General features: G+C 35.1%; 1 protein-coding gene and 1 pseudogene across 1 annotated transcript in view; one reads left to right on the top strand and one right to left on the bottom strand.

Annotated features, from left to right (window-relative positions):
* TMEFF2 (transmembrane protein with EGF like and two follistatin like domains 2) overlaps positions 1 to 23,121 on the top strand; it is a 230,449-nt gene that overhangs the window by 115,598 nt on the left and 91,730 nt on the right. The window contains exon 5 of the mRNA XM_053665145.1: positions 8,517 to 8,613. Coding sequence (XP_053521120.1) covers positions 8,517 to 8,613 — 97 coding nt within the window. The remainder of the gene's footprint in view (positions 1 to 8,516; positions 8,614 to 23,121) is intronic.
* On the bottom strand, positions 22 to 470 carry LOC119056870 (oligosaccharyltransferase complex subunit OSTC-like; annotated as a pseudogene).

Genomic DNA, 23,121 nt, shown 5'->3' with positions numbered 1-23,121 from the left:
GATTTCTTCTCAAAAGGGACTCTAACCCATCAGATAGTCCAGCAGTTTCATTATCATGAATACTCTAGCCTTGAAAAAACTCCATAGGACACGGATGAATCCAATGAATAGAAGAAGAAATCTACTGAGTTTTGGAATGTTTGGAGCATTGGATCAGTCTAGGATTATGAAACCTAAACCTCCCATTGTAAACAGGAAGCTGGATACAGGTCCTTCTGCAATGTGTTATCCATTTAGTCTGTAAGCCAAGAAAGCTCCTGGTCTCTGATGCCCCTGTTCATCAGTCCTAGAGCCAATCCTCGGAGGTTCAAAAATAACATCATAAATTATTCCTCTGGTGATGAGAAAATAAGACACCACCACCAGAGCGCACACCATCATGGCCAAGGGCATATGCACCCGGGCAGCTTCTTCAGCTTCAGGCCAGGGCAGTCCAACACCAAGAATAGGACTCCGTATGAAGTCCCCATGTTGGTGGTGATGAGGAGAGCTCTCAGTGTCTCTTCGGTTCTGACTTGGATAGAACCGAGTGCAGTCAGTGAGACAAATGACAATAGAATCATGTCTCAAAATAGTAGCATTGTATTAATCTCTTAAATTATTTTTAGTTGCGTAGAAGATAAATTACATGATTTATAAAGAAACTTTGTCAAGCTCTAGCAAACTAGCTTAATTATGACAAATTAAATTTTCTGTAATGATCTTTTCTTTTAAGTGTTCAATATAAAATTACATTTGCTCAGTCTTGAAACTCATTTCTTAGACTTTTCGAGTGGTTTTTAGAATTTTAAGCCATTATGTATACATGTAATTTTAGTCTTTCTTTAATTTTTAGCATCTAAATTACTTAAAATTAAAAATGAACAGTGGGTGTATAGTTCTTTTAATTAAAAAAACAAAGATAATGCATTTTCTCCCTAGAATCTGAACACATATTACTGCATTGTGGTACTGATACATATGCAGAAGAAATCTGTTTTCTAAATAGCAGACTAATATGCTAAGTCTCTTGTTTTAACATTTCAATAACATGACATAACAGTGGGATTATTATTCAAATATTGTCACCTTATAATATTAATAAAAATAAAGTATTTCTTTTTCTTTAAAGTCATATTAGTATTTCCCAGGAAATGTTGGAAACTATAAGAGAAAACATGAGCAGGGCTCTGAATCAACAGCTGAATGTTGTGTGAGCCTCTGAGACCCATCAGCAGCTCCACCATGTAGGGCCCACTTCCCCGTGGGAGATGCACAGAAAAGGTGAAGATGGCATACAAAAGGCAAAACCCACAAGTTGTCCATAAAGGATGGAATGAAGTGTTTTGATTTAAAATTTCCTTTCTATTCTTTAAGTGGAACCTTTTCTTTATTGAAAGATGAACTCAAAATTCAGCTTTTGGTGATAATAAAATAGTAATTTATGCAAGTTATTTAAAAAGAAAAATTATTGTTTATTATAATTTTATTATCAAAATAAGCTTAATAACAAAAGATAATTGAATGTTAGCACTGGTAAATCCTTTACCTATATAAGTAAAATAGAAAAATTAAAAGTCTACCAAAAATCAACATGTCATTCTATCGATTAAGAAAAAATAAACACTGAGTTCTAGATTGGTACTAACTCTAAAATAGAAACAGTAAAATGTCTTTTAAATTTTGAAAAAATTCAGATTGTCTACATAAAATTTGTGTAAATACTTTTTCTCAACTTTAAATAAATATAGAACCAGTATTTATGAGTCATATGTAAGCTTAGAATTCTCATTATCTTTTTTGATAAAATCTGATTGTTTCAAGGACTGCCTGCTTTATTTTAGGCTTGATGCATGTGAAGGTTTCTATTCATTTATGCTTTTATTGGGTTTGATGTTTATGCTCTCCTTAATTTGAATGGCACACCTTATAGATCTGTCAAAGAGTGGAGGAAAAAATAGGACCCATGCATAGAGAAAGAAAGGGAGTGCTCTTTGGAGAAAAAATAAAAATATAATAGAAGAAATATGCCTTAAGTAATGCAGAATATATGCTGGTATAAAAAAGAAATAGTAAAAGATGATTTGGAAAAATGTAAAGGAGATCTAAAGTTGTGTAAAAAAGTAGTGCAACCAAAATCTGAGATATGAAAATGATACAAAAGTATGTTTCCTTAGAATGTATTGATAACATTAATCTGAGTCTTATTAGTCATTATTCAGTAAGTAAAGCCATAGTTCCAAGTGACCTCAAAACCTCAGGGGCTTACAGTACCAGTGGCAAAAATTCTTGCTCCTATGGCTAGGGTCAACTGTGGCTCTGTTCTGTATATCTTCTCATTCTGGGACTGGCTGAAGGAACGGCTCCTGTTCTACAATCTGTTTTTCTTTGTTTGATTGCTTGCCTGTATGTGTTTTTCTTTGTTTTTTTAAATATACTATATTAATTATGCTATTATGGTTGTCTAATTCCCCCCTTTGTTCCCCTACACCCTGTACCCCTCCTCTTACATGGATTCCCCTCCATTTGTTCATGTCCATGGGTCATACATATAACCCATACAGTTTTTTTGGCTTCTACATTTCCTATACTATTCTTAACCTCCCCTTGTCTGTTTTATACCTACTGTTGATGTTTCTTAGTCCCTATACCTTTTTCACCATTCTCCCCACTCCTGCTCCCCATTGATAACCCTCCATGTGATCTCCATTTCTCTCATTTTGTTCCTATTCTAGTTGCTTGCTTAGTTTCTTTTTGTTTCTTTAGGTTCAGTTGTGGATAGTTGTGAGTTTGTTATCCTTTTACTGTTCATATTTTTGATCATCTTCTTTTTCTTAGGTAAGTCCTTTTAACATTTCATATAATAAGGGCTTGGTGATGATGAATTCCTTTAACTTGACCTTATCTGGGAAACATTTGATCTGCCCTTCCATTCTAAATGATAACTTTGCTAGCTAGAATAATCTTGGATGTAGATCCTTGCCTTTCTTGACTTTGAATACTTCTTTCCAGCCCCTTCTTGCCTGTAAGATTTCTTTTCAGAAATCAGCTGATAGTCTTATGGGTACTCCTTCATAGATAGCTGTCTCCTTTTCTCTTGCTGCTTTTAAGATTCTCTCCTTATCTTTAATCTTGGATAATGTAATTATGATGTGCCTTGGCGTGTGCTTCCTTGGGTCCAACTTCTTTGGGCTCTCTGAGCTTCTTGGATTTTCTGGAAATCTATTTCCTTTGCCAGGTTAAGGAAGTTCTCCTTCATTATGTTTTCAAATAAGTTTTCAATTTCTTGCTTTTCCTCTTCTCTTTCTGGCACCCTTATGATTCAGATGTTGCAATACTTAAAGTTGTCCTGGAGGTTCCTAAGTCTCTCCTCATTTTTTTTTTGAATTCTTATTTCTTCATCCTATTCTGGTTGAATGTTTATTTCTTCCTTCTGCTCCAAACCATTGATTTGAGTCCTGGTTTCCTTCTCATCACTGTTGGTTCCTTGTGCATTTTTCTTCAATCCACTTTTCATAGTCTTCACTCTTCCCTCTATTTTGCAACCATATTCAACCATTTCTGTGAGTATCCTGATTACCAGTGTTTTGAACTATACAGCTGATAAGTTTGCTATCTCTTCATTGCTTAGGTGTATTTTTTTCTGGAGCTTTGATCTGTTCTTTAATTTGGGCCTTTTTTTGTCTCATGCACCTGTTATGTATAATGAGAGGAGCCTTAGATATTCCAGAGTGGGGCAACCCACATGGCTGCATTATGGTGCTGTATTTGGGGGAGGGGTCCAAGATGGAACAAAGCTGCTTGCTGGGCTCTGGGCCAGCTTTCAGTCACTTCCCCAGCTACCCACCAGCAAATTTGGCCCTTCTGGTGCTGATTTCTGGGTGGGTGGGTTTGTGTACATTCTAGGACACTGTGGGTCTCTCCAATGAACTCTCCCGTGATGCTGGGGTTTTCTCCCACTGCCACAACTCCCACAGAATTCTTCACTCAGAAGTTTTGAGGATTTATTTCCCCCATGATAGAACCCCATGCTGGGTTGTGTGGTCTTTCTTACTCCCCACTTGTTCCTCCTGGTTTATCTGCATGGCAATGTGGGACCACCCAGTCCACAAGCCCCCCACCTTCACCTGGCCACCACCTTGCCTGCCCTGGTGCTCTAGCTGCTGCCTTGTCTTGCATCCTCTCTGCCCAGATTCCTGTCTCCACCCCTCCTACCAGTCTGGATAAATGTTTCTTCTTTAACTCCTTGGTTGTTGGACTTCCATACAGTTTGATTTTCTGGCATTTCTGGTTGCATTTTGTTCTTAAATTTGTTGTTATTCTTCTTTTGGTTGTGCAAGGAAGCACAGTATATCTACCTATGCCTCCATCTTAGCCAGAAGTTTTGTTTGTTTATTTTTAATTCAGAGATGGAAAGCAAGAAATCCACATGATGGTTTATATATAACTTCTTACTTCCAATCACATTTCAATGGCAAAAACAAATCATTAGACCAACAGTGATATCATGGAACTCAAGTCATATGGCTAGAGAGAGAAACATATTAACCCTTTTGTTGGAGAGACTGGAAAAATAATTGGAAAAATTAATGCAATCTACTGTAAATGTCACATATCAATGATGTCTTCCATGGAGAATGTGAGACTATATGTAAGTCTGAAAAAGTTAAAACAAATGTATGTCAGAAGTCAAATACTTGCTTAACAATAATAGGCTAGAGTCTTCATTAACACTGAAATGTCTGGCTTTTGCCATTGAAATTTGCACAGAATAAGGCAGCTGCTAAAATAAAACTAATTTTTAAAAAGAACAGGAATTCTGCAGCATAGGCAGAGGTATGATATACAGCAGTAAAAATGCAGAGTGGGCTGTACCTGTATTGTCATCAAGTTCTTAAATTGTTCATTAAGTGATAGGATAATTTAAAGATGTGTACTGTAATTCTTAAAACAATCACCAAAATAATAACACAAGGATAACCCAGAAATTATTCACCCTAAATTAAATGGACTAAATGCCCTGACAATCGCTAACATATTCAGACTGAATTTTAAAAGCAAGATCTAACTACAAGTTTCCAAGAAATACATAAACACACTTTATTTTTTTTATTTTTCAACTGCAATCATATACTTTACAAAGTGTTCCCTTGATATTTCAAGTACCCACTTGGCACCATACATAGTTATGGTAATATTACCGACTATATTTCCTCTGCTGTTATATATATTCCCATAACTATTTAGCAACTACTGATCTGTATCTCTTAATCTCTTCACCTTTTTCACCTAGCCCTTCAAGCCCCTCCCTTCTGGCAACCATTAGTCTGTTCTCTGTATCTTTGAGTCTATCAAGGAACACACTTTATTTTTTATTGTATTTATTTTTTATTGTTGTTCAAGAACAGCTGTCTCTATTTTCACCCCACCTTGGCCCCTCCACCGCACCCATCCCTGCCTCCCACCCTCAAACCTACCCCCTTTGGCTTTGTCCATGGGTCCTTTATACATGTAAGGAACACATTTTAAACATGTTAACTAACAGGTTGAGTATAAAATAATAGAAACAATAAGCAAAATAAAGCTGGTGGCTTTATGAATGTCAGAACAAAGTAGTCTGCAAGGTGACAGTATTACTAGAGATTAAAAGGGTTCATTTTATAATGAGAAAAGGGTCACTTATTTAAGAAGACATAAGACAAGACAGCTAAATGTTTCTACACCCAATATCAAAGATCCCAAATACAAGACAAAACAAAAGAGAACTGGAAATAATGTTACTGTAACTAATAGATATTTTAATATTTCTCAGTAGTAGAACAACTTAAAACTCAGTACAGTTATAAATGATATGAACAATACAAACCATCTACTTAAACATATTAACATTTATAGGAAATTACTTCCCACATGAAGTTACAACTTCTTAATGCACATGAATTATTCAAGGAAGTAGATAATATTCTCAGTCATAAAACAAGTTTCAATAAATTTCAAAAGATTTAAACAGAATATATTCTCTAATCATGATAGAGTTAAATTAAAGATGAATAAAATAATATACTCTTAAAGACCCTCAAATATTTGGAAATTAAAAAGCACACTACATAATCTATGGACTAGAGAAGAAATCTCAAAATACATTATATATATATATAAAAGCACAATACCCATATTCATGGGATATAACCAAAGCAGTCTTTATAAGGAATTTTATAGATTTAAATATATATTGAAAAATACGAAAGGTATAAAATCAAGTACTTCTAACATTTAAAAAAATTATAAAACTAATGAATTAAACTCTGGGTGAATAATGCAAAGGAAATAATGAATAATAGCAGGACCCAATAAAATAGAAAATTGAAATAGCTTTCATGAAGAAATCAAATAATACTGTCATACCCAAACTCTCATAAAATAGAAGTGGGAACACTTCCTAACTCACTATGGTAATATTGAGGTGCTATAGTTTAGTATAGTACGTATATATATAATATACACTGTATATAAACTATTACATATACTACATATGTATTATTATAATAAATACCACTATTGTATATTATTCTAAATAATCCATTGTCATCTATAACATAGTTTTTATTATGTGCATACTATTGTGTATAATTGTGAGTTGGCACAACTTATCCCCTGGGTAACTCCCAGTAGATCCTTGACCAAGGATCTCAACTGCAAAAGACAAGGGGGCTGCCCTTAAGTGGCTGTAACTGTTCATTAAGGACCTTCCCATTGCACGTTAGTGTTTCCTGAGTGATGGGAAGTTTTAGTCTGGAAGCTGCTAATCTTGCTAATACTAAAAGGTTCTCTCCCATTAGCAGCTTCTGTGTTACATTAATAATAAGAAAGTAATAAAGAGAAAACCTCAGCTGTTCAGCCTCCCCTGAGGCGGGACCCCAGCTTCCTTCTTATCCCCATGGTCCGTTCTAATGTCTTGCCTGTATTAAAGTAACAGAGAGGATAATAAGTGTTGTGTATTTTATCAGAGTTCAAAATCCTTTCTTTCTAGGGAGAACTCTTTTTTTTTAAGACTTCCAAATTTAAAACCCTATCATGAATACTTTTGCAATTGAAGTTAACCTGTTTAATTCATAACTTTTTAAATGTAAGTGCAAATAATCAAGTACAAGTAAAAATAAGCTTTAGAAAAATAATAAATCTACCTTTTCTGAAGAAACTGTAAAACAGAGTACTCTCAGAGATATCTTCTTGTCCTTTTTAAAAACAATTAAATCATTTATCTGCATAGCAGTAAAGCAAAGAAAATCACAAAATAAAGACCTTTGCTTTTGTAAATGTTAAAAACTGGTTTGCAAACAAAGAAGAAATGATGAGAAAATATCTTATTAAAAGAAAATAAGTAAGGTTGGATTTGTCAGGTTCAGGGTTCATGTTAATAAATTATATTTTTGCTCAAATGTTATCTTATTATTAAGGTTCATAGAGATAGGAGGCAATGCCATACTTAATTGCTTATAGTCTTTTTTCTGTTGAAAATGCATGGCCTTTAGCAGAAATGCACATTTTAAAGATTTTAATTTAAACATTTGTTTCTAAGTGTATGATCTGTTCATGGAATAAAATTATCTATGCAGTAGTTAGGTTGTTGCAATTTTTCATTTACAAGGAAAACGATTTTTGCTTTCAATATTTTTTAATTGGATAAACAGTAATTCATCATCTCAAAAGTGTTTCTGAGATTTTTGTTATTTGGACTCAAAATGCTAGAAAGTTTTTCTTCATTTACACTGCTGTGTCCTGATTTTAAGAGGTTAATTTTATAATTAGGTTAGATGTTGCATATTGTTATACTTGTAATTTTTGAGGAGAAAAGAAGACTATCCATAATCATCATCAGTGATTATATATGTTTAAAATTAAACATGTGCTCATAATTCGCAGAGAGGAAACCCCTGTAATGGGCTCTGTGACACATTTATGTAAGATTCAAGAACTCACTGTACAAACCAATTAAAGCTGTTTTCTAAAAATTTATAATCAACATTTTCTTCCTTATCAGCACTTAACATCTTAAGGAGAGAAAAGAAGATATAGCTAATAAGTTAAGGCCACCCACATAAGTTTTTTTTAATTATGTATAAAAGTCTATGAATGAAAAAATATATAATTTAGAAATGAGAAAATGCTAGGTATTTTTAAAATAAATTATACTCTAAATTGTTTCCCATAGGCAAGAAAAAATCTGAATTTCTTTCCATAAAATAACTTTCATTTGGTTTATTTATTAGCTGAGCAATTTTGATAAATCTAGTTAACTCTCATTCGTTTTATTTTGCTTAGAAAAAGCTGAAGTGTTCACTACATACCAATGGGTGGTATATTATTATTAGAGTCGTCCTTGAATTGGGAGGAAAATGGAGTTGAGGACGACATTCTTATGAAGCCCTAATAGCAAATGTCCATTGGAAAAGTAGCAGCTTTAATGTAGTATTAGAGTTGTTGATACTATGCACACTTACCTGAGTGATTTTTGTTTCTTTCCTCTGTTCTTACAGTCCATGAAGGCTCAGGAGAAACCAGTCAAAAGGAGACATCCACCTGCGATATTTGCCAGTTCGGTGCAGAATGTGATGAAGATGCTGAGGATGTCTGGTAAAGTGCCTTTATTTTTTAAAGCAAAATAACGATAATTTATTTTTACTTCTTTGAGTATTTCCTAAAGAAGACATTCTCAGCATTTCTTTTTCTTATTTAGTTCCTAAGGGGGAAAATAGGAAGGCTATAATAGCAGCAAGAAATTTCTGAAATTGAATTAAAGTTGGGCCAGCCAGGCAGCTTCCCAGCTGCCCCACTTTCTTTGGTAAAAATATAAAAAGATGTCACTGAGAGTCTGAAATTCTGTCAATGTTAAGAGATGGAGAGAATAATCACATTTACCAGAACATCTCTCAAGAAACACGGTCAAGAAACAATGGACACTTGCTCATCAGCTTTCTAAGATGGCGGATCTGGGTAACCAGAGATTTTATTTAAGGGTACGCCCATGCATGCCTGCAGCTGAACTGGGAATATGGGGAAGCAAAGAAAGATCTCTGACCCACCCTCTAGGTTCAGTTTTTCCCTTCATTCAAGCAATACTCAGCTTCTCCTATAAAGATATGCTGAACAAATAATAAATAATATTTATTATTGTGAATGAGTCCCCAAATAGGCTTCTAGGTCATGGACATGCATTTGGTCCAGCCTTGACCACATCCAAAGTGAACGACCCAGAACTGAGAGGTCTTTGTGGCATGATAGTGAGTGAAGCTCTCTCTCTGTCTCTCTCCCTCCTTTCCTCCTCCTTCCTCTCTCTCCCCTGTCCCCTCTTCTTTGTTTCTCACTCATTGGCTCTTACCCACACCTTTCAGGTATGGTGTCCTTTGTTTTCTTCAAAATGCAGGCTGTGCTTACCTAAAGCTCTTAACACTCATTTTGATCAAAATGGCTGAGTAAATCTTAAATGTTCTCACCACCAAAAAGAGTGGTATCTGACCTGACGGAGGTATCAGCTAACATGATAGTGGTAATCATATTGCAATATACAAGTGTATCAAATCAGCCTGCTGTACATCTTAAACTTATACAATCTTATATGTCAATTATATCTTAACTTAAATAAAGCCATCATTTTGACCAAACTTTTGTGATGGAGGGGACAATTCACAGAAAGGACAAAAAGAAAAAATGGAGGCAACATAATTTTGGCAAGAGTGAAACACTCTGCACTTAAAATATTTTAGAATATTTTCAAGTGCAGATTAAGTTGAGGACTCCAACTGAGCAAACTGGATGGGGTTCTTAGGGTAAATTAATGAAACACTTAAAAAAAGTGGGACTTAGAATTTTACTTACATAAAATTCTCCAAATGATCACAAAATACTGCTCTGAAATAAATGACTGACTCAAAGAATATTTGTTCTCCTTAAATGCTTTAGGGTTCTGTATATTAGAACACATTTACAGAAAATATACTTTTAAAATATCTCATTTTTAATGTCTTTGATAACTTCTGTAATTCAACATATTTTTTAATTTGATAAATATTTTGCTGTCACTTATTTTACTTTTAAAAAATTGGCATTTTTCCTTTAGTATCTCATCTCATTAATGATCATCATTAAGTGACATAGTTCCACTTTACAAGTGCAAAGATTTAAGCAGTGAGATAATAATAGCAAGTGAAGATTACTAATTGCTTATTTAGGCTTGGTCCATTTGTATGCATTTTCCCCAGTTATCTTCAATATAACCAAGGGGCATATTTCATTATGATATCACTTCACAAAGAGGGCACTGAGTTTTAAAGTGTGTAAGTGGTGGGGCCCTAGGACAAAATGAGGTGGAAGTACCAAGAGGCTGTTAGCATAACAGTTCAACCAAAGATGGAATTCAAATAGTTTTTCCCTGTCAAGTCTCAGATAATGAGATGGCCAGATTGCAGGCAGCTTAGATTCATTGACTCGAGATGTACAGGGTTAGAGCTGGTGACAAGAGAGATGGCGGCAGCAGGCAGGGAAAATGTCCAGACAGTCAGTGTCACTCCTGGTCTCCTAGCAAAAGATCAGATCTATGGTATGAAGGCTGGCAGTACAAGGAGATACTGGCAAGTCCAGTGGCGCCAGAGAGATTCAACACCCATGGCAACTGCAGTTATAAAAAGAAACTGAGTTACGGAGGAAACAGAGAGAAGGCCAGGGTAGAACTTCAGTCAGCGAGAAGGTATCAGTTAGGAAAACTAGCTGGAGACAGATGCAGGAGAGACTGGAGAGATACCCACTTGCCAGAACCAGTATAGAAGAAAGCCAAGCCTTGGTTACAGGGGGCTGGGGCCAGCACCTGGATCTCAGAAATAAATTGGAAGGTCAAATGCAATAAGGTTGACTGGATACTGAATCACTTAGCTTCTGATTAAGGATTTCTTGTACATCCCCAGCCTAGAGATAGGATTAGTTCCAAAATGCAGAAAAGGGCTGAACCTCCAGATGGAGCTAAGTGGCCGTAGCTGTGAAGACTAGAGGGCTGCAGGGCGCAGGGAGCCAGGAAGATCATCACGCTTTCCAGGCAAGGATGAAGAGTTGTTAGCGTTTAAATAAAATGTGCTCAGAATGTCCAATGTAAGCAATAAGGAATGGTGCTGAAATAATAAGCGTATTGATTTTCATTTACATAAATACCTTTGGATGTTAATATATTATACTTAGTTATAGCCATGAAGGACAAATTGGAGAGACTTAAAGGACACAGAAATAAAGCAGTAAATGAAATTAAACAGGCATGGAATGAAAGACACTATAAAGTAAGATAAGAAGCAATAATTGGGGAGTGATCTGACTCTTGTACCGAGAGCTGATTCAGGGGGGCTTTGAAGTGCCATTGATTTTGGATGAAACCATGGCCAGTCCTCTCACAAACATAGAACACTGCCTGTGTTGTATGGGAACAAAGAATACGACTCAGTGTCTTGTATTATTTTTCTTCTTTGACACCAAACTCCAGCTTTATGCATGCACATTTCCTCAAGCCTGTAATGTGAAGTAATAACAAGATGTGAGGAAATACTGCTGAGAAATAATGTTATTGTGTCTGCAATTTTAAAACAAAGGTGAAAAATTAACTCTTGATCTTTCTTTAACTCTGGCCTAAGAAATTAGTATCTTCCATTTCACCACAAGGTCTTAGTCTAGTTATTCAAAGGTGCTCAGGTACTTTCTAGATGATGATAATTCTTTATTAGAAGCCAGAAGCCAGTACACAGTAGGTTGACCTTGTTTTCATAGTCACTTAATGAGATTTTGACTTAAGAAGCAAGTCACACTGGACATGGGAAAGAAAAAATAAATAAAAGGGAGAAGAGTAAGGAAGGTAGAATAATAGGAGAAAAATACTTATTAGAGGATGGCATTGATAAACCATGTACTAATATCTTACTAACATTTAATGCCTTTATTTTGAGAAAATGTGATTTATAAACTCATATAAGCCTCTCACTTATGTTCCATGATTTTGTTTGAAGGTTTTTTCCCTTGTCATTTTCTTCATAGGGAGAACATTAAGGCAGTAGAAATCAGAAAATGATCAGTCATTTTTAGTAGTAAGGAAAGACTATTACTACAGAAAATTCTTCAGTTATGGATATTTACCTAAGTGTAGGAAAGAATTAAGTTCTCAAAACAGAGAATTGAAAGTCCACATGGCAAGTGGTCCACACCACATACATGGCCACTCTCACATCCAGGCATCCCCTTATCTAGGATGGATGTTGGAATAATTGCAATAGCTGTGCAAAGGGATGTGTGGCCCCTTTGGGGGCAGGGGTTAAGAAAAAGTGAAAAGGAGAGCTTAAAAGATTGTTTCTCTTTATATCCAGACAAAAAAAGTCAAAATTAATCCAGCTATACATCAAAGAGACTCTCAAATACATTCTGTCAAATATAATTTATAAAGAAAAAGAATGTCTGATAAGTCAAACATAATAAAATTGACTCATTGCAGAGTAATAAAGTCCCAGCTGATAGCACTGGGAATAACAACTTATGATTTCAACAAATATTTCTGATACTTGGTTGGTTTTAGAAACAGCTTTATATTCTCTTAATTATGTTACCACATAAATTATTTCAGGAAGTCCAAAGTAGGTCAGCAGTAACACTTTGTGCCAGGAACTAATCTTAAGAAGTAATTAGCCTAGAACTAACTTTCTGTTGGTCCTGTCAGTCAGAAGTAGTTCAGAGCCCTGGGGTTGATTCTTGATTTAATGTAAGAATAAAGCAAGTCGGTAACTGGGTCTGATCATAGGAATGGCTGGGTGAAACTGGCTGAATGCCTGACATTTCCAGGGTGTCAGGACAGATCAAGAAAAGGAGCACAGGTGTAAGAGCAGATGTGGCTGGGTGACAAATGACATAAAGAGACAACTTAAATTATTATGTGTATCTACTTCTTATGTATGCTTGATAGCTCTTAACTGCCATTTTAACTTTGCTCTTGTATTATTCTCTATGTGCCATTCAGGCTCCATTAGCAAAATCATATTGGCTTAAATGCTATTAATTCCTTAGTAGGCATTTTATTTTTGAAACATTAAGAATATCTTCCAGTTTCAGTGCATAACATCCTTTTTGGGCTGCAATGATGAGAAAGGAGAAAAACAAAGTAGTTGCAGTAAAATGAGCTCAGCAGAGTAAATGAATGAGTCTGTTTTTTTTTTCTTTATTTCATTGATGCTTCATATCTGAAACAGGGTGTGGGATTTGGCACTCCTTTTGTGAGTATCTCTTACAAAGACAGTTTGGTCTGGAGTCTTTACCACCGTGCTCCTGTGATCTGAGAAGGCTCCTTGTCGGGAGAAGACTGTGCTGTTGGCATCATTCCCACCTTTAATGCATTGCGGGCTGTGGAGGGAGAATCATGAATATTTGAAGCCAGGCAATGGCCGTGGATGATCCTTGCGCTAGATTTCACCATATGTATAAGCAAATTAGGCGTTAGGTCCTGCTGACTTGAGTACCTTTGGATTATGAGTTTGACAGGGAAAATGAAGACACCTCTGAGGGAAATATAGAAACTGATTTCTTTTAAAACTACTACTGGCTGAAGAGTGAACAAAAAGATTGTGTTGCAATTGGAAAGGTTCCAACCAGTTTCTGTTAAGTAAAACGACCACTCAGAGTTGTTCGGGATATCTAAAGAAGAGGATGCTGATGAGTCACAGACTTTTGTGAACTAAGAGTTGATTCAGTCTTCCTCAGGGTGGTTCCATCTTATTGATTTCCTTTGCTCTCTTGCCTTAGAATTGTCAATGTGGTCACCATAATTGGGACTAATTTCTTCCACGAGTTTACTCATGGAGAGAATGAAAAACAAAACAAAGCAAAACAGAAAACAGGTCTCATCTAGAAAATCCACAGTTTGTGTTGGATGTAAGGCTTTAGGAGAACACCTTTTGAAGGCCAAGATTCCTATAGTAGAAGGTACTTCCTCCCAGGAACTGCCTTTTCGCCCACACCCAAAAAGATAATGCCCTCAGGGCTGCAAATTGCTACACACATTATTCTCTGTTTGTATAGATGCGTGGGGTCTGAAGAGAAAATACACCTCTCATTCCTTCAATGTATCCATTTACCCAGAAAATTTTTGCAGAGACAAAGGGAAATACACAGCTCCTGATTTGGGGGAATATGCCTTTTCCATTCCAATGATTTTAATGGAAAATGTTGACATTTTTAAGCAAATCTATGTCCAAATGTCAAAGTTTGATTTTGATTTTGTAATTCCTTCTTTTATATATTTCTCCACCTATCTTAAAACATAATTTGTAATTTTTTTTAAAAATTTTACACAATGGAATAAAATTTAGAAGTTCAATTATAGTTAAATAGGACAGTATCTTCTGTAACAGGGTCGACACAATGATCCATATTGAAAAATGCCACATCTGTGACCCAAACTTCCCCCCGCCAATGGCTGCTAGTAAATGGTCAAATCTATAAACCAAATCTAAACACTTTAAATGATACTTAGAAGAGAATTGAATAATAATGCCTCTTGAATTGCACAACAGGCAATAAACCCCCACCCCTACTCCCCGCCACCTCCAGCAAAAAAAAAAACCACAACTAACACATCTTCCAAAACAGCAGGCATATGCTTTGTGGAAGGTGAAACTTAAAAAAAATGAACCTGAAATTTGAAAATAAACTATGGTCCTTAAAACAAAAGCTTACCTCAGGTCTACTGTGATACTGGGTTATTTCAAAATGAATTGAATTTTCACCTAAGTTCTGAAGAGTTTTTGCATTTTTCTCAGAGACTGTGCCTCAATGCTGCCATCGCACAGTAATTAAACTTAATTAAAATGTGATCAATACAAACATAGACCTGCTGTAGAATACCAAGAAATACAGGAATGAAGTTTCCTAAACATTAACATGTTGTATCTGTTTTTATCATTTTATTTAGCTTGTGCTGCATGAATCATGTAAGTTCCACTTTATATAAAATAATGAAATACTATATGCAGGCAAAAGAGAAAAACTCCTAAGTACAGATTATATTTCTACCACTTACCTGTTTTCATTCATTGTTTCTCTTTTTTACTTGTTTTTTTTTATTTCTGATGTTTTATCATTTATGCTATTACAGATGTCCCATTTCCCCTCTCATCCCCCTCTACCCAGCCCAGCTCCCACTTCCATAGTCGAATTTCACACCCCTGTCCATGTCTAGAGGCCTTTCATGTATGTTCTCTGACTTACTCCTTCACCTTTTTCCAATCAGTCACCACCTCACCCCTCTGCTCTTATGCCTGTCAGTCTGTTCCATGTTGCCATGCCTTTGCTTCCATTGTGCTCATTAGTTTATTTTGTTCATTAGATTCCTCTTATAAATGAGATTATATGGTATTTGTCTTTCACTGACTGACTTCTTTTACTTAGCATAATAGTCTCCAGTTCCATCCATGCTCTTGCAAAAGGCAGGCATTCCTTCTCTTTTACTGCTGTGTTGTATTCCATTGTATAAACATACCAGTTTTCTGATCCACTCATCTTCTTGTGGGCACTTAGGCTGTTTCTAGCACTTGGCTATTGTAAATAGTGCTGCTGTGAACACAGGAGTGCGTAGGTCCTTTAGAATTGGTGTTTTGTGACTCTTAGGGTATAGTCCCAGCACTGGAATCTGGGTCAAAAGGCAGCTCCATTTTTAATTTTTTAAGGAAACTTCATACTGTTTTCCACAGTGTATGCCAGTCTACATTCTCACCAACAGTGCACTAGGCTTCCTTTTTCTCCACATCCTCACCAGCACTTGTTGTTTGTTGATTTATTAATGATAGCTAGTTTGTTTACTCGCTTTTTTAAAAAAATCTTGCTCTAGGCTTACTTTTCTAGTGCTCACTCACCAAACTCTTCTTGATTTTCTCTGGAGTTTTCCGAATCTCAATCCCTGGTATATTCTGAGTAAGACATTCCTTTCCCTTAAAATTAGGGAGCGTATGCTCTGTGCTCCAGCATCCCTATGTAACATCTCAGAGATAAACATGTAAATCTCACTGTAGTTATTGAAATATGAGAGAACATCCAAAAGCATGTGTCCCACGCAGTAGGTACCACTGTAGTGCCATTGAATCATCCCAATAATCTTATGAAGTTACATACACTAATAGTTCCCATTTTACAAAAAAGGAAAGTACAAGGGTAAACAAACTGACAAAGCCAAACAGTAAGTGGAAGAGCTAGGGCTTTGCATGCATACACAGGAAAACTGAAGATATTTAGCATGCTAAATATATTCATCTAGGAACTAACTTTATTTGTTGAAACAGAATATAAAAACAAAGAATTTAATGTCTGCTTTATGATGAAATTCACCACTAGTATGATCATATTGTCTACGAGCCCTTGAAGTATATAGTCTTTTCCATTAGGTGAATATACCTTATGTTTTAAAGGCTGTTTGGTTTTTTATTTGTTTTTTAAGACATACTGAATTATTATCTATGGAAATACCTTTATTACAACTATATGTGTGCCAGTTAGATTGAAAAGATTTTTAGCCTCTAGGCTGCAGAGAACAGATACATCTTCACCAAAAGCTGGTTATTCTGATCTGCCTCAACTTCAATTTGCTTGTTCTGAAATGGCAATAGCAACCTTGATAACGGACAAGGGTGAACACAATTTATATGTCATAACTAGTGATAGTTTTCATATTTTTTCTTAAAAGATGCATATAACACAGCTTTTAGAGATGGGTATTACAACACTCCCCCTACCTGTAATACTAGTGTGTCATTCATTATCACAATATTTTAAAGGGGTGTGCAAAAGGCAGACCACTGAGGAACCCAGAAGTGCAGGGGCACTGCTCTCAGTAAGCCATTTGCTAAGCAAGGTGAGATTCATTCTTTACTACCTTTGGGACTAGTTGATGGGCTACATGCCCCTTTCCAAGTTGTGAAGGATGCTGTATTAGAAATGCAAGAACAGGAATTATGAGATATGTAGAAAGAGGGCAGAATCACCAAATTAAATGGCACATAAATATCACCCATATGCCAGTGGGTTTTAATCCTGTCTTAGTGGCAATGCTATATCTTTTTATTAGGACTTTAAAATACGATGTCAAGCTTCTTATTTCCCAGTCCATATTTTTGACGGTTACACCGAAATGGAATTTGTTACAGCTTCTCTGATTATAAAAGGTGTACATGTTTGTCATAGAAATTTGAAAAGATTAGAAATAGGGAGATTCTATTAAAATGTCATCTCACCATTCCAAGATAACCACTGTATCTTCCCCTTCCATGTGTGTTTACATGTGTGTGCACATGTGTGTATATATGTGTTGCTAATGAGTCTAATATTTTACACATCAACAGAGTCCTTCTCTTAATTTTACTTGACCATGAGGTTGATTTGGATACTGTTATAATGCTAGATAAATTTATGAATAATATATTTATATTTGAACATAATTTCTGAGGCCAAAATTCTAATGATTCTTTTTAAATTTTTGTGTTTCTCAAGACAAATGAATTTGAGAGTACTGTCCTCACATTTGTGATCTAAAAAATTCACCAGAAGCTAAATCCCCTCTAACTCTACCTTAGGCAATTTTCTTGGTCAGTTCTAAGAAACTGGACAGAGTGTATATGGGAAGCATTTCCATTTTCTGTATCCAGAGCATTCATAATAAATAGCTTTCTGAGGTATAAGCATTATTTACTGAGAACTGTCCTCCCGAAGGTGTTTTAAATTGGGTAGAAACTTTCTGGTCAGTGGTTTACTTCCCTAAAGTAATGTATTGTATGTGCTGGTTCATCTAAACAACAGATCAGTAACCCCTCCTCAGCAGCCCACATCAGTCTATTCCAGACACATTTCCCTAACAAACAGGATGTAAAATATCTAATGAGTGATTAAACAAATTGTAGGATTATATGCAACAGCCACTCAAAAACTCAGTACTGCTGAAAATCTAAGTGCTGTTTTTAGTAAAAAGAAAAAATAAAATAAAACAAATATCTGATTTTTCTAGTCCTCCCAATGCAAAGTTAAATTGGGTCCATTCATTCTTTTATCACAAAGCTATGAATGAAACTTAAGAAACCAGTACCATGCCCTGGGGATAGATGATCTTCTAAAGGTTGTTTACAAGAGCTCCTTTTTATTCATTGCAGTCTTTTCTATGGCTTTGACATAGCAGTTTACCCTGGTCTCTGAACTCATCCTAAAATGAGCTTTCTACAATCAAAATAGCATTATCCAGGGTAATAAAAGTAATGCTAGATCCTAACTTGCCATAAGTGCCTAGAATCAGCAGATATTAAGAGATATATATCAGGGAGAAGTGCATAACAATTGGGAAAAAACAAAAGTAAGAGATGAAATAAAAATTAGGTTCACATTAGCAAAAATTGTGTTGTACTATTTCTGTAACATACATAGATATTATTCATGTGGTAGTTTAAGATGTTCATATAAAACATCAATTATCAATTATGACAATGAAATAAAATTCATATATTTTTAATGGATGTATATAATTTAATTGAATCTAATATCTTTTTTCTTCTCCAGCAAATTTGTCGATGCGAGAAGAAAATGTAACAAAGATGTTTTCATTATAGCAACAGTGAGCAGTCAGATTTGGGGGGAAAGAAGGAGCCATGTATCAAAAAAAAATACATTTGTGTCTGACATTTTGGGATAAAGTTATTACATGCTTAGGGGATATATTATGAAATGTTTTATACCTGAATTCATAAGTTTAACAATTGTCTTTTTGTAATTTTATTTAGACATAGTATTTGCCTTTTGAGCTGTGCATGGCATGATGGGACAGCCAGAGGAAGAGGAAAAACTTCTAGTATATTAAAAACCTTATACTTCTCAGATTCTTTCTCTTCTCTGTGGTTCTCTGATATCTCTACAATGTAGGTAAGGGAGGTAGAAGCAGATAATGGTATCCTCATTTTACGTATAAATATAGGAAGGCCCTGAAAACTGAAGCGTGATCTTCCTATAGCAATGAAAAAGGGTCAAGTAACACACGCCACTCCATCAGAGCTACCAGAGAGAGATTGGGGGAGACTGAGGGACAGAAAGGGGGTAAGGGGGCTTGTTCTTATCTTGGATAAAATCACATCATTTCCCTTGGCCCCTGTTTTTTTTAAATGAATAGATTAGATTACATAGATAGATCTGCAGTCATATTATAATTCACATAAAACTCACTGATTTAAAGTATTCAGTGTTTTCAAAATATTCACCAAGTTTTGCAACCATAAACAATAAATTTTAGAACATTTTCATCACTCCAGAAATAAACTTGTAGCATTAGCAGCCCCTCGCCATTTACCCCCAGGTTTCCCTGCCCCATTCCTAGGTACCAACTAGTCTACTTTGTAGCTCCACAGATTTTTATTTTATTCTCACATTTTATATAAATGGAATAGTTCAGGATGTGGTCCATTATGACTGGCTTCTTTCACTTAACATGGTGTTTTCAAGGTTCATCTATATTGTTGTATTTATCAGTATTTTGTTCTTTTGATTGATGGGAAATACCCCATTATATAGATGTACTACATTTTGTTCATTCATCAGTTGATGAACATTTGTGTTGTTTCCAATTTTGGCTGTGATGAATAATATTATAATGAACATCTGTGTACAAATTTGTATATGTGTGTACAAGTTTTAATCTGGGCATACGTTTTCATTTAACTTGGGTAGATTCCTAAATGGTGAACTGCTGAGTCAGATGGTAACCTTATGATATGATTAACTTTGGTGATCTGCAGAGTGGCTGCCTCATTTTGTATTTCCACCAACAAACAGCATGCAAGGATTCAAATTTCTCCACATCCTTGCCCATACTTGTTATTACAACATTTTTGAGTATTATACTCCAAGTAGGTGTAAAGTGGCATTTAATTGTGGTTTTGATTTGCATTTTCCAGATGGCTAATCGTGTTGAGCCTCTTTTCATATACCTTGATCATTCACATATCCTCTTGGAAGAAACTTCAATTTATATCTTTTGCCCATTTTTACTTGAGTTATTTACCTACTTGTTTTTTAAGAGCTTTTCAATAATAAGATATAGGAATAAGCCTCTTACCAAATACATATGCTATGCAGACAGTTTCTCCATCCTGTAGCACTGTCTTTTCATTTGTATGGAAAGACATAGTTTTTCCATACGTTTTTACCTTTTAAGACATAGTTTTTAATTTTGATGGACTCCAATTTGCCAGTGTTTTCATTTGTCACTTGTGTTTTTGTTGTCACATCTAAGAAGGCTTTGTTTAACCCAAATTCACAAAGATGTACTCATATATTTTCTCCCAGAAGAATTCCCCCAGAGGACTCTCTTATGTTTAGGTCTCTGATGAATTTAGAGTTAATTTTTTTCATGTGGAGGAAGGCCAGAGCTCCAAAACCATTTTAAAATACAGATATCCAGTTGTTTCAGTACCATTTCTTGAAAAGACTATTCTTTCTCCTTTGAACTTTTTTTTGCACCTTTGTAGAAAACAATTGACCCTGTATATGATGGTTTATTTTGAACTCTCATTTTATTCCATTGATGAATATGTCTATCCTCTTGCCGGAACTATATAACTTCATGTTGTCATATGTAAAACATGGGAAATAAGTGTTTAATAAGGGGTTTCCAACCTTTTGGCATCTCTGTGCCACACTGGAAAAACAGTTGTCTTGGGCCACACATTAAATATATTTCAACACATAATGACAAAAAAACTCATAATGGTTTAAGTAAATTTATGGTTGTGTGTTGGGCTGCATTCACAGCCATCCTGAGCTGCATGAGGCCCGTGAACCTCAGGTCAGACATCCAGATGATTTCCATGTTTCCTTTGAATTCAGCCATCAGCTAATATTGACATACAATGTTCTATTAGTTTCAGGTTGTGCATCATGGTGGTTAGACATTAGTACAATTTATGAAGTGATCCCCCATATAAGTGTAATCCCCCCTTGACATCATGCACAGTTAATGCTGTAACTGTAAGGACCTTTTTCACAAGCATCCACAGTGGTCCCAGTGGTATTATTCCTCTTTTTTCCTTTAGACTAAAATTTCTATTGAGGCTTTTTGTTGATACTCACCCAAGGATGTGTCTATTGACTTTTAGGATAAGAGGAAGGGAGAGAAAGAGAGACATCAATGTGAAAGAAAAACATAAATTGCCTCCAATCAAACCCTCCACCCTTTTGGTATATTGGATGATGCTCCAACCTACGGAGGCCCCTGGCTAGGGCACCAAAAGACATTTTTAAATTAGAAGAGGTGGTCTGTTGTGTATAGAAGGTAGCATTTACCACTCTGTACTTGAACCTTTATACCAAAATTAACAGAAATATTTTTTTAATATTAGCTAAGTCATCTCTTTAGGAAGCACAGAAAATGGTTTCTTTAAAGTATTTGAAGCAGCAGTGGCAAAAGATAAAATACAATGAAGCTATTTAAATAAGAGGAAACATTCAAGAGTTGAATAAATAAAACTATGTTAAGGAGAAAGAAGAAAAGTAAGATAGAAAAAATAATTCTAAAGAAAAATTGAACTAAGAGAAGTTGCTACAATTAATCAAAAACCCTATCTCGGAGTAACCTGGAATTCAAAGGAAAAAGAAAAGACATAATTCTTATGGTGGAATTGGAAAAGACAACTAGTTTATCAAGAGATAGTTGAACAAATTCTGAACTCCACAAGAATTAATACTGTATGCCTTTAATAACATTTGAATAAAATAAAAAATCATTTCCCTGATAATCATCTTATAAATTATATAAAATTTTGACATTGGATCTTAATATAATTTATTGATGATAAAATTCTAAAGTTGTAAAATTATAAGTCTGCAGAGGTTATTTTCCCTAAGACCTGAATTATATCCAGATATGTCATTGCTGTGATATCTAAGTTGGTACAGGGAATCGTTTTTTTCTTAACCCCTAAAATATTTTATGTAAGTCTTTAGGATTATAATTCCCTTCTACAGATATAAAAACTAAGCAGTTGTTGAGAGATAAAATTTGTTCATGCAGCAGAGTAAAGGTTAGTGCCATGGGTTGAGATGGTCCTGGGACGTAAAAGATGCGGTTGTCACGTAAGTTTGTGCACAGTGGGAAAGCCCTGATTACATTGTTAGGACAAATATCCTTGATTTGATTACAACTGGTTAAACAATTAAAAAGTGCACATGAAAATCAAAGATAAAAAACATGCAAGCCAATAGATCATACATCACACAGCTATGATTATGGTTTTAGAATGCAAGATGTAACTGTGACTTATATTCCCTGATAACTCTACTATCCATTCTGCTCTTTCTATTTTGGCTCAGATCATCAATCAATCAATAACCAATAATTTGATAGATACATTTAACTATATATTTTTTAATCCTCATAATGAGATTTGTACTCCTTTATTAGTATAAGCAACTTCTGTAAAATTTAACCCTTGTATTCACCTATTGCACCTACCCCAACTTTTGTTTGTCCCAACCCAAAGTACAGGTACAAATTTATTTATTTATGTATATTTTTTAATTGTTTAAGTTGCAGTTGACATACAATATTAATTTCAGGTATACAGCATAGTGGTTATACATTTATATAACTTACAAAGGGATCCCCCAATAAGTCTAATGCCCACCTGACACCATACATAGATATTAAAATAGTATTAACTGTATTTCCTATGCTGTATCTTACATCTCTATGACTACTTTAATAACTGGCAGTTAATACTTCTTAATCCTTTTCACCCATCTCCCCAACCTTCCTCCTATCCAGTGACCACCAATTTGCTCTCTGTATCTATGAGTTTGGGGTTTTTTTGTTTGAATTAAAGGGGGAAGAAATTTTAGCACCAGGGACTGAACAACACATGGTAATAAAGTAGAATGCATGAGGGCAGTAACTTTGCATTTTTAAAAATGTAATTTAGTTTAATTCCAATTTTCCTGCTTATAACAATGGCTGGAAGGGTTGGTGTGGATATTAAAAACTGTAGCTTGCAAAGTTACTAGTTAGGAAGTCTTTCTTTTTAACAGGAAATAAGAAAATACAATAGACACAAC

Source organism: Artibeus jamaicensis, unplaced genomic scaffold (genome assembly GCF_021234435.1).
Source record: "Artibeus jamaicensis isolate MK-2021 breed Jamaican fruit bat unplaced genomic scaffold, CSHL_Jam_final contig_391, whole genome shotgun sequence".
Taxonomy (NCBI): domain Eukaryota; kingdom Metazoa; phylum Chordata; class Mammalia; order Chiroptera; family Phyllostomidae; genus Artibeus; species Artibeus jamaicensis.
The sequence above is the reverse complement of the archived record's forward strand: the minus strand, read 5'-3'. Positions and strand labels throughout refer to the sequence as shown.